A 12,667-nucleotide genomic window follows, 5' to 3' on the forward strand; every position below is an offset into this window, starting at 1 on the left:
CCACATTGAGATACCACCTAACCACTGTAAGAATGGCCATCATTAATAAAACAAACAACAACAGATGCTGGAGAAGATGTGGAGAAAAAGCTGGTTTTTTTGCTGCTCAAGGGTCGAGCTCCCTCACCATCTGTGTGGCATCAGGGCCTGAGACACTGTAGGGCAACAAGGTATTCTTCCTTTCCCCGGGAAGGGAAACAAAGAAAGCTGCAGCATGTCGGAGAGTTTCTCTTTTTGTTGAAGGTGACACTGGAAAATACCCCCCTGAGTGAAAGTAAAAGACAATGTGTTCCTCCGGCTTTAATTTACCCTGAGAATCTTTCCCGCCCTGGTTTCTCTGCAGTGACAAGCGTGATGGTTGTGGATTTCCAAAGTGGCTACCCTTGGCCCACCAATCATTCCCCCTCTGCGAGAGACACAACAGGAATCTCCTGCTCCGTGCCAACCCCAGCTGGGTGCAGAGCCAAGCTTTTAGAAAAGTAATTCATTAGCTTGGAAATGGAAAGTGACAGGGGGTCACTGATCTATTTCCATTTGCTCTCATGGGGGACTGCTGTTGTTCTCTGCTGCATAGCTCTTTCTATTTTGAGTATGCATTTTCCAAACAATTCATATTTTTTTCTTTGTATTCAATGGGGAGTTCATTTTAGACTAAGTAGACTCTTGGTCTACTTAATCACAAATGCAGGCCTCTCCATCTAAAGCTCTACTCTCCCCTTCTAATTAAATCTAGAAGCCAGCCAATGCCAGCGTCTCCTGTCTGGCCGCTCCTGTCTCAGAGTTCTGTCCAACCTCCTTTATTCTCCAATTCCCCCTCCCCCGCCGAGATTTTAATTTTGTTAAAACCTTTTTACTGCAGCTGTGACTCAAGTAGCTCAGCTAGCTGCGGAAAGGCAATGCCATTTAATATTCCAACCCACAGCCCAGACAGCCTCCCATCGGGTCCCTGGGTGCAGGGCTTCACCCTGCCACTGAGAAACAGACACAGCCTGACACCAGGCCATGGTGGGAGCCAGGTTAGCAGAGCTGAATGTGGCCGTCGGATGACGGCGGCGCAGAAAGTCACACTCTGGATTCTTTCCCTCATGCTGGGGGATCGGATGCCTTCCTCCACAAATCCACCCATCCCACATTCAACTCCATCCCAAGGGGGTCCATTTCAGGACAGGCACCTGTCATCTGTGGGAATGGCAGGCTTCAGAAAAGACTGACAGGTGGTCTGGACAAAGAGAAGACAGTACCTGACGCTCACAGGAAAACTGACAAGAGTCAAGGGGCTCACAGAGGAAGGGAGAGGCCAAGGAGCCTTCATTTCTGAATGAAGATAAGGGGCGGGTATCTCCTCCGCTAAGTGATTCACGGGCAAAGGCGAGAGACAGGTATTGGCAGTGCCCCCCCAGGGAGGGAGGGGACGTGAGCGTGGCCCGGAGACAAGTCGTCCACTTGATGCTGTGTCTGCAGTGTCTGTGGAGGATCTGGGCTTGGTCAGATCTGGGACTATGCGACAGACGCTGGTTCCTGCGGGTTCCTGCCGGTCCCTGCGACGACACAAAAGCACAGCCTCAAACAATGCAGCAGCAGACCTGGATGCACCAGCCACACAACCCAACATGAGATGCCAAGATGACCCCACACTGGGGCCAGGCTCGCTGCCAGGGCCGCTGCCAGACACAGGGGCTCACAGAGCAGCCTGCCCTGTTGGGACTCGGTGGCGGCGAAGTCATCTCCAGGTGGGAAGGACAGGTGATCCTTCGTGGGCAATGATGCTGTTAGCAGGTGCTTGTCAGTATTATTTTTTTCCACGGCCTGTGTGTGGGAATTTGGAAACTGGCCATGGGGGATGGGCCCAAAGAGCCAACCCTGGACCTGTGCTATGATCGCTGCCTTCCTGGTATTGGCAACCTTCGTGTAGCATTCATCAGACATCTGTTCAGTGAAGGGCTTTTGACATTCTCCCGTTTACTCTTAGGAATGAAAAAAGGGAAGCCCAAGATTATACAATTTATGTAATTAAGATATTTTCTTTATTAATATTGGAAGTAAGAAAAGATGTAGGAAATTTAAGGTTATTAATAGACCACAGTCTTTTCCTAGGACCAGATGAGCCCAGCATACTATGTTCTACCAACCCTAGCAGATGGGCAAGAGGTTGTTTCTGTGATTTGCTTCCTGTGTGAGAGGCAAATTTTAAATTACTCCAAGAGAAATCTACCTTTAAAGAATCTTTTCTGTAGTTCCGGCTACTTGGAAGGCTGAGGCAGAAGGGTTACCTAAGCCTGGGAGGTCGTGGCTGCGGTGGCTGTGAGTGTGCGACTGCACTCCAGCCTGGGTGACAGAGTGAGATTCCAACTCAAAAAAAAAAAAAAAAAAAGCTGTAATACTGAGTGATCTATCACAGAAACAAAGAACTGAGTACCACATGTTCTCACTCACAGGCAGACCTTGAACCAGTATCATAATACTATAAGAAAGGGATTGGCAGTAGTGGAAAATTACTGGCGGGGGACACACTTCATCAGTAAGGGTACCTGATCCAAACCAGGTGACGTGGGGACCAAAGTGAGGCCCAGACTTTACCTGTACAATGACCATTTGCATACCTAACACTGAATTGTACCCTATATTTCAAAAATTAAAATTAAAAAAAGAAAATCTTTCAAAACAACATTTCCTCAATTCAAAATGTTAATGGTTTTTCTATTTCATATGGAGTAGAAAAAGTAGAAAAGTAGAAATTTGGCAAATTTTTAAAAATCCAAACCAATGAATGGAGTCTAATTTTAGAACTTCTTTTTCCTCCACCTCTTTTTTGCTACTTATTGCACTGTCTGGCGACTCAACAAGAGGTAATATTCCAGCAGTGAGCCTTGAAAAATATCACCGGAGTTTGTTTTTTTTTTTAATGTTTAGATCAAATAAATTCTCAGTTTAATATCCTGTGAGAGCTTTGTAGATATATATGTTTTTTTCCTTTTCAGTTTATCAGATGACAAGTGCCTCCTGATACAAGCCTTTCTGCACACAAAGACAGTTAAGTGGAGTCCGCAGGAAGGGCTTTGAAAACGTGCATCAAAAACAAGTTGAAATGTTGGGGTAAAGGAGAGGCGAAAACAGACATGAAGCTGATGAAAGAACAGAAGTTTACAAAGAAAAGGAAGAGTAATGACAGTCTTCCCATGGAAAGCGACCCCTGTTAAGTCGTGGAAGAGTCTGTGGTGACTGAGGCCCCTCCCGGCAGACATGGAGATAACGGAAGGGCCTGGATTCAATCAAGTCTCAGTCACAGCCTTTGGGGAAGGCCCAGGAAGCAGACAATTGAATCACACCACTCGGGCCGATGAGATGGTGTTTGTATGGCGCTGACTGCTCATGAATCCTGACGTTGTCGGAGCAAGCCAGATAGACTGAGGAAACCCACACGATGACACAAAAACACAGCCCCGAAAATGCAGCAGGAGGTCTGGATGCACCAGCCACATAACCCAACTTGAGATAACAAGACGACCCCACATCGGGGCCAGTCCCACTGCCAGGCACAGGGGTTCACAGAACTGTTGGCCCTGTCGGGACTCAGAGGTGACAAGGTCATCTCTGGTTGGGGAGTATAGGCGGCTCATGGGCGATGATGCTGTTAGCAGGTGTTGGTCAGTATTATTTTTTTCCTGGTCTATGTGTGGGAATTTGGAGGCTGGCCATGGTAGATGGGCCCAAAGGGCCAACCCTAGACTGGTGCTATGATCCCAGGTTCCTCTTCAGCTGCTTGATGTGTGTGCAGATAGCGATATCTGAATGCAAATGCTGGCAGACACAGCGAAAACCATGCATGGCAGCAGCCACAGCCCTTGCTGTTTTTAAAAATTATTATTATTATTATTATTAGAGTCAGAGTCTCAGTCAACCAAGCTGGAATGCAGCGGCACGACCATGGCTACCACAACTTTGACCTCCTAGGCTCAGGTGATTCTTCAACCTCAGCCTCCTAAAAGGCCAGAACCACAAGCGCACGCCACCACTACAGGCTAATTTATTGATTGACTGTAGAGATGAGGTCTCGCCAAGTTGCTCAGGCTGGTCTCAAACCCTGGGCTCAGGCAACCTTCTTGCCTCTGCCTCCCAAAGTGCTGGGATGACATTTGTGAGCCACTGTGCCTGGCTGCAAGTTATAATATTGGTACAGACAGCAAGATCTGAATGCAAAACACAGGCAGTCGCTGCTACCAGACACAGGTGAGAACTGTATGTGACAGCAGTCACAGCCCTTGCTTACTCTGTGCAATGACTTCATGCCACCCAGACCTCCCCTCCCTGGCCACGTGAGCTCGGGGCTGCAATCCAGAAACTGCCTTACCCTTGGTGGCCTTTGACCGCCAAAGGCCACCTTGACAAGCGAATGGAAACCTAATTTCCAGTGTCTGACCACTGAGTGAAAACGGTCTTATTACTTGGGGACTCCTTCAGCTGCCACTTGGACAAGCTTGACTCAAAGAAGATTTAGTAGCTCATGGAACCAGGCAGCGGGAGGTGACTCTGGAAGCAAACAGACAGGGTCCTGGCATCACCTGCATGTTCACCCTTCCCCTTGCACTTGCTGTATTTGGTCTTTGCTTCTGGGTTTTATTCTCCCAGACCGGGTAAGTTCATAAAACAGAATCACGGTAGGAGCAGTGTTTGAGTTCACAACTTCCCATCCTCTTAGCTAGAGAGGAAAGGACTCCTCCTCATGGTGTTTAAAAAAAAACAACGCACGACTGTAGTTCCAGCTACTTGGAAGGCTGAGGTGAAAGGATCGCCGGAATCCCGCAGGTCAAGGTTGCAGTGGCTGGGAGTGGCCACTGCACTCCAGTCTGGGTGACAGAGTGAGACTCCAACTCAAAAAAATAAAAAATACAAATTAAAAATAAATAAAAAATAAAAAACCGACCGATTGGACATAATGGCTCATGCCTATTATCTCAGCACTTTGGGAGGCTAAGACAGGTAGAAGGCTTGAACCCAGGAGTTCGAGATCAGACTAAAACATAGTAAGACCTTGTCTCTACAAAAAAACATAGCTAGACCTTGTTTCAAAAAAAAAAAAAAAGTAGCTGGGTGTGGTGGCACCCATCTGTAGTCCTACCTGTAGTCGGGAGGCTGAGGTGGAAGGATCACCTGAGTCCAGAAGGTTGAGGCTGCAGTGAGCCATGATCATGCCACGGCACTCCAACCTGGGTGACAGAGTGAGACTTGGACTTAACAAAAAAGAAAGAAAATCACAGGAAAGGATCCAATTGGCCCAGGCTGGTCACATTTCAGCCACCGACTCAATCCCTGAGGCTGATGTTGGTTTCTGGAGTCACATCGTGTGCATGACTCAATCTTTACAAACTCAACTACGACATTCTTGGGGTCCTGCTGGACTCAGGTGATCCTCCCACCTCAGCCTCTCAAGTACCTGGGACTATAAGTATGTGCCACCATGCCCAACTGTGGTTTGTTTTTTTTTGTTTTTTTTTTATAGAGACAGGATTTTGCTATGTTGCCCAGGCTGGTCTTGAATTCCTGGACTCAGGCAATCCTCCTGCCTCAGCATCCCAAAGTGCTGGGATGACAGGAGTGAGCCACTGCCCCTGGCCACAATTTGGGGTTATTTCCTAACTGTATGGAAATCTTAGCCCCCAGAGGCTACAACTCCACCTCAATTTTCCTTGTTTTATTTTAGATTCAGGGGATATATATGCAGGTTTGTTCCAGGGGTATTTGCGTGATGGTGATCACCTCAATTTTCTGATGATCATCTCTCCTGGTGAGTTAGCAGATGAAATATCTGAAGCATCTTTATACTAAAAAAGGCATTTGCTGTTTTTCTGAAATTCAAATGTGTCTCGGTACCTTGTGTTTTTATTTGTCACGTCTGACAGCTCTGCCAGTGAGGCTTCTGTGAACATGCCCTCTGCCTGCTGGTCTGCCCGCCACCCAGCCGTTCCTGAGCCGGTTTTAAAATGCCTGAAGCCACCGCCAGTGACACCCACCCTCGCTGACTTGAAGTCCTCAGTCTCTCATGGAGATCGTATAAATGCAATATTGTGTGGCATTTCAAGTGATTTAAGTGTGGTAAACTTTTTGGACACAGAAAACATCATTATACCTATCATTAGATAAAGAGTAATTCGTGTTGGAAACTGACATTTGGCTGAGTGTGGTGGCTCATGCCTGTAATCCCAGCATTTTGGGAGACCAAGGCAGGAGGATGGCTTGAGCTCAAAGGTTTAAGGCTGCAGAGAGATATGATCATACCACTGCATACCAGCCTGGATGACAGAGACTCTGCCTCAAAATAAAAAAAAAAAAGGCTGTGTGCTGTAACTCACGCCTATAATCCTGACACTTTGGAAGGCCAAGGCGGAAGGATCACTTGAGCCCAGGGAGTTGGAGACCAGACTGGGCAATGCAGTGAGACCCCATCTGTACAGAGAGAGAGAGAGAGAGAGAGAGAGAATGAAAGAAACAGACATTTATTTGCTATAACAGACTTAAATGATATAAGGCAAGTGTAATCACCAGGTCATGTTGCTTTTAGATATAAACCATCTAAGAGCGATATTCCAGTCAGTTTTTCTGTTTGACAGATCTCTATTTAAAGAAAGCCCAGGCCAGACACTGTGGCTCACGCCTGTAATCCCAGCACTTTGGGAGGCCAAAGACAGAAGATTACTTGAGCCCAGAAGTTCGAGACCAACCTGGACAACATAGTGAGACCTCATCTTTACAAAAAAACAAAAAAACTAGCTGGGTGCTGTGATGCACACCTGTAGTCCCCGCTACTCAAGAGGCTGAGGAAGGAGGATTGCCTGAGTCCAGGAGATCGAGGCTACAGTGAGCTATGATGGTGCCACTGCACTCCAGCCTTGGTGACAGAGTGCAACTCCCAACTCAAAAAAAAAAAAGGAGAGAATTCTTAGGCCAAAGGGGATGTACATTCTGAGGATGCTTGGCATCTACCCCCAAGTTTTCTTCAAAAAGGGACATACCACTGGCAGGAGAGAATGCCAGCCCACTGTGTCTTTGACACAGTGTCACATCTTCGAATCTTTTCCAGCACTGAAAACAAAGGCTTCTAACTGCTTCTTCACTTCTCTGGTTACCAGTGGATATGTTTCTAAGCATATTAACTCTCTACATTCCTTTTTGTGATCGTGTGTCTACTGTGCCTTTTTTCCTATAAAACAACACAATAAAATGGTTTTTAAAATTTTGCAGTGGCATGCTCATGGCCACCCCAGTGTCAACCTGTTGGGTTTCATCAATTGTTCCACCTCAGCCTTCTAAATAGCCAGAACTACAGGCATGCCCTACCACGCCCAGCTAATTTTTTATTTATTGTAGAGATGGGGGTCTCATCAGGTTACCCTGGCTGGTCTTGAGCCCGTGGGTTCAGGCAATCCACTCACCTTGGCCTCCCAAAGTCCTGGGATTACAGGCTGAGCAACCAAGCCTGGGCAATAAAATGTTTTATAAATGAATGATATAAGTGCTTGGATTTATATATGCTGAAAATGTGTTATCTCATTTTATAATTTGCTTTTAATATTTTAAATGGCATTTTTACAATACCAATGTTTAAAAATTGTATATACAGAGGGTGCCAAAAAAAGTATACACATTTTAAGAAAGGGAAAAAACTGTATTAAAATTGTAATACTCAGTCAGGCATGGTGGCTCATACCTGAATTCCCAGCACTTTGGGAGGCTGAGGTGAGAGGACTGCCTGAGCTCAGGGGTTCGAGACAAGCCTGGGCAACTTGGCGAGACCTCATCTCTACAATAAATCAAAAAATTATCCGGGCATGGTGATGCGTGCCTGTGGTCCCAGCTACTTGGAAGGCTGAGGCAGGAGGATTGCCTGAGCCTAGCAGGTTGAGTCTGTGGAGGCCATGAGCATGCCACTGCTCTCCAGCCTGGGCGACAGAGTGAGACTCTGATTAAAAGAAAAATATGCATGCGTGCACCCAGCTGGCCATCGCTGCGGTGACCTCCTTGCTGCCAGTTGGCTTGTGCCCCGCCCACATTGCCCCCTCCCCTGTCGCGTGCTGGGGCTGCTACAAATAGCCAAAACAATCCTTAGTAAAAGAAACAAAGCAGGAGATACCACACTTCCAGACATCAAACTTTACTATAAGGCTACAGTAATCAAAACAGCCTGGTTTTGGTAATGAACAGGCACACAGGCCAATGGAACAGGATAGAGATTCTGGAAGTAAAACCTCAATTTCTCAACCATCTTATATTTGACAGAGCCTCCAACAGCAACCACGGGGGAGAGAAGAACCTATTCAGTAAATGGTGCTGGGAAAACTGGCTGATCACATGCAGAAGATTGAAACAGGACCCCGACCTGTCATCATACACAAACATTAACTCTAAATAAATCAAAGACCTAAATGTAAAACCTCAAACTATAAGAATCTTAGAAAACACAGGAAACACCTGTATGGAAATTGGAACTGGTAACCAATACCTCATCAGAAAACTAAGTGCCCATATCTTAAGAACTAAGATAGATAAGTGAGACCTCATCAAACTGACGAGCTTCTGCAAAGCATAAGAAACCATCAAGAGAGCAGGGAGATAGTCCACAGAATGGGAAAAAAATATTTGTCAACTGTATATCTGACAAAGGCCTAACATCTAGGATCTACAAGGAACTCAAACCTGCTGAAAGGAAAAAAACAAACAGTACCATTAAAAAGTGGGCAAAAGACATGAATAGATATTTAAAAGAAGACACATGAAAAAGTGCTCAGTCTCACTAATCATCAGAGAAATGCAAATGAAAACCACATTGAGATATCACCTAACCCCAGAAAGAATGGCCATCATTAATAAAACAAACAACAACAGAAGCTGGCAAGGATGTGGAGAAAAAGGAACACTTCTACACTGCTGGTGGGAATGCAAACTAGTGCAACCTCTTTGGAAGACAGTGGGGCGATTTCTGAAAGAACTAGAAGTTGACCTTCCATATGACCCAGCAATTCTCCTATGGTGAATACACCCAGAGGAAATCCAATCATTCTACAAAAAACATACCTGCACACATATGTTTGTTGCAGTTCTATTCACAATAGCAAAAACACAGAACCAACCATGCTGCCCATCAAAGCTGAACTGGATTAAAAAAAGTGGTACATATACACAATGGAATATTATGCAGCCACAAAGAAGGACAAGCATATGGACTTTCGCAGCAACTTAGATGGATTTGGAGTTGATCATACTCAGTGATCTATCACAGAAACAAAGAATAGAGTACCATATGTTCTCACTCATAAGCGGACCTTGAACAATTATCATAATACTATAAGAAAGAGATTGAGCCAGGCTCGGTGGCTCAACCTGTAATCTCGCACCTTGGAAGGCTGAGGTGAGTGAATTGCCTGAGTCTGCGGGTTCGAGGCCTGCCTGGGCAACTTGGTGAGACCTCATCTCTACAACACATCAAAAAATTAGCTGGATGTGGTAGCGCACGCCTGTAGTTCCAGCTAGTTGGAAGGCTGAGGCGGAAGGATCGCCGGAGCCCAGCAGGTCGAGGCTGCGGTGGCCGGGAGCGGCCACTGCACTCCAGTCTGGGCGACAGAGTGAGACTCCAACTCAAAAAAAAAAAAAAGAAAAAGAAAAGAAAGGGATTGGCAGTAGTGGTAAACTACAAGGAGAGGGGGGTGGGATTGGCAGTTGAGGGAAACTGTTAGGGGAGGGAGGGGCACACCTCATCAACAAGGGTACCTGCATAATCAACATTTGTATACCTAACCCTGAATTGTACCCCACATCCTTAAAATTAAAAAAAAATTTAAAAAACCCAAATTGTAATATTCAATAAATACTGATCACAAGAGATGAATACAAGCAATGTGTGACTTCTGCAATTGCAAGAGGTGCTCAGGGTGGTTCCCCTTGGTGTCCAGACGCTTCTGATGACAGCTGACGAAGAGCCATACACAGATAGAATCTCTCTCTCTCTTTTTTTTTGAGTCGGAGTCTCACTCTGTCTCCCAGGCTGGAGTGCAGTGACATCCTCATGGCTACTGCAGCCTCGACCTGCTGGGCTCAGGTGATCCTTCTGCCTCAGCCCTCCAAGTAGCTGGAACTACAGGTGTGCGCTACCATGCCCAGCTTATTTTTTTAATTTTTATTGTAGAGATGAGGCCTTGCCAATTGCCCAGGCTGGTCTTGGACCCTTAAGCTCAGGCAATCCTCTCGTCTCGACCTCCCAAAGTGCTGGGATTACAGGTTTGAGCCACTGTGCCTGGCCTCAGATAGCATCTCGTAAATGTGGATACTTTTTGGGGGGCACCCTGGTTCATAGCTTATGAACTTGCCACTGCGATGTCTTCTGTCCCTTTTTTACTTAGAAGGATGCTCCCTTGTCCAAAGACAAGACAAACACTTGCGCATCTCTTTCTCCAGTGTTTTGTTGCATTATTATTGTTATTCCTGTTAACCCTTCCATCTACCTGGAATTGGCTTTGGTCTAGGCTGTACTACAGGCGCGAAATTTCTTTGCCCCCCACAGAGTTGGTGGATTTTCCAAGTACTGTGTTGTTGTCTCTCCTCTCCATGAATAATCGCTCCCCTCTTGGAGGACCGGACCCACCTTGGGGACAGCAAGAGTAACGGGAGGCCCTGAAAGCAGCAAGGTGACCCTGGCCCTTGCATTTTTGCCATCACACCTGGAGAGTGAGCCTTGTTCCCAGCCTGGGTTTTTCCCATAAACAGTTAGGGAAAAAACAGAGAGTAGCCAGGAATACCTGCTTCCTTACATGGGCACTAAGCCCCCCAGGAGTGACAGCAGGCCTGCCAGTCCTGGGAACCCCCAAGATTGCAGGTTTAGCGAGACCCTGATGACCACCCTGCCCTCTCTGTTTTCAGTCTTCGCCCATTTAGCAAATTGCCCCCCAGGTCCCTTTCTGGGCCCGAGAGGAGCTGCTGGGATGACTGGCCTCTAATTCTGGCTCATTGACTCTGATTGCGGATTTTAATGTCACAAGCCCGGGGAGGGGCTCAGAGGCACACGGTGTTGCCTGCAGAGTGGCCTTCCACTGAGCCTCTGTGGTTGGTCTCCTGGCTCTCTTCAAGGCCCAGCGGGATCTCCTTGACCTTGTCTGTTTCTGCACATGTCTCCCTGGATGGACCCAGGCGACATTCAGGTGTTGTGGTTCACTGCACATATGAGTCTCTTGACCCCCAGAAGCCAAAATAGAAACTTAAAGCAGTGTCGGTCACAGCCCACTTCCTTCAGGGCTCTGTAGATGTCTTGGCATTGTTTTCTGGGATTTGGTGTTTCAGGACAACATGAGGCTCAGCCCTCCTGGAATGCACGGACCAGAGGAGAAATGAGTTACTTGTGATGGAATCTGCACACTGAGGGCTGCATTCAGTCTTATTTTTCAAATTCCCTGTCATCTTCATGAGAACCGGGAAGGAGGGAAGGCAGAACCTGGACTCGGTCCACCCCCAGCTTGGTCCATCTGGGGCTCTGTCCACATCTGAGTTCAGTCCACGTCAGGTTCTGTCCACCCCCAGGCTCAGTCCACCCCAGGCTTAGTCCACCTGGACTCCATCTATCCTTGGGCTTAGTCCACCTGGGCTTGGTCCACCTCTTGGCTCCATCCTCCCAGGCTCAGTCCACCCCTGGGCAGTGCAAGTCGCTCTGTGTCAGGACGGAGGCACAGATGAGTGCCTGGAGAAGGAATTCACTGACTCTTGTTTCCACGTGCAGGTAGACTGATACTGAGCTTTGACTAAAGCCTACAAATTCCTGCATTGGCTCTCACAGCTCAGCTGGCAGTCACGTATGGTCACTTCAAGGACCCCAATGCCACTCAAGGGGCTGTTTTCCTGTCTGCGTCTGGTGACTGACCGAAAGTTGAGTGTTCCTTCCTAAGGACTCTGCTTTTGATTTGTTTGGAATGAACCTGTCTAAAGCAGGGAATGCCAGCATTTTTCCTTCTCAGTCCTTTAATCCCAATGCCAGGACTTCACTCGTGACGCTTCATAAATCTGTGGCTCTGAAACATTCTCTCCCCATGGGTCAGGGACTCCATAAACACACACTTTTCACAGAGGCGTCCATTAGGGAGGCTGCCCTCTTTAAGGACATAATCACTGTGCAGAGTCAGTCAGGGCTTGGGGGCTTGGTGTTGAGACTGAGGCTTCTCCATGCCTCAATTTCCTTGTTTGCAAAAATCTGGTAAAAATGGTATCCATCGGCCTGGCATGGTGACTCAAGCCTGTAATCCCAGCACTTTGGGTGGCCAAGGAGAGAGGATTGCCTGAGCCCAGGGGTTCGAGACCAGCCTGGGTAACCTGGTGAGACCTGGTCTCTACAACAAATAAAAAAATTAGCCAGGCGTGGTAGCACATCTGTAGTTCCAACTAATTGGAATGCTGAGGCGGAACGATCCCCAGAGCCCAGTAGGTTGAGGCTGAGGCGAGCCGTGAGCGTGCCACTGCACTCCAGCCTGGGCAGCAGAGTGGGACACTGACTCAAAAAGAACATTAAAATGTTTGCAAATTCAAGCCACATCTCCCACCGCGCTGATGGCTGGTCCTGGGTCGAGGCCGGGTCGCGCTGTCTGGACACAGGGCTCCGCCCGGATGGGCTCCCCCTCCTCCAATCCCCACCTCTGCG

At 47.4% G+C, this 12,667-nt stretch overlaps 1 protein-coding gene across 1 annotated transcript in view; it reads left to right on the forward strand.

Annotated features, from left to right (window-relative positions):
- The first annotated feature begins 3,622 nt into the window (after positions 1–3,622).
- Positions 3,623–12,667, forward strand: part of SLC10A4 (solute carrier family 10 member 4) — a 16,391-nt gene continuing 7,346 nt past the window's right edge. Inside the window, exons 1-2 of the mRNA XM_008058945.1 lie at positions 3,623–3,644; positions 11,813–11,887. Of these exons, the coding sequence (XP_008057136.1) occupies positions 3,623–3,644; positions 11,813–11,887 (97 nt within the window). The remainder of the gene's footprint in view (positions 3,645–11,812; positions 11,888–12,667) is intronic.

The sequence above is a fragment of the Carlito syrichta genome, unplaced genomic scaffold (assembly GCF_000164805.1).
Source record: "Carlito syrichta isolate Samal-C Ts95f unplaced genomic scaffold, Tarsius_syrichta-2.0.1 Scaffold303660, whole genome shotgun sequence".
Lineage (NCBI taxonomy): Eukaryota > Metazoa > Chordata > Mammalia > Primates > Tarsiidae > Carlito > Carlito syrichta.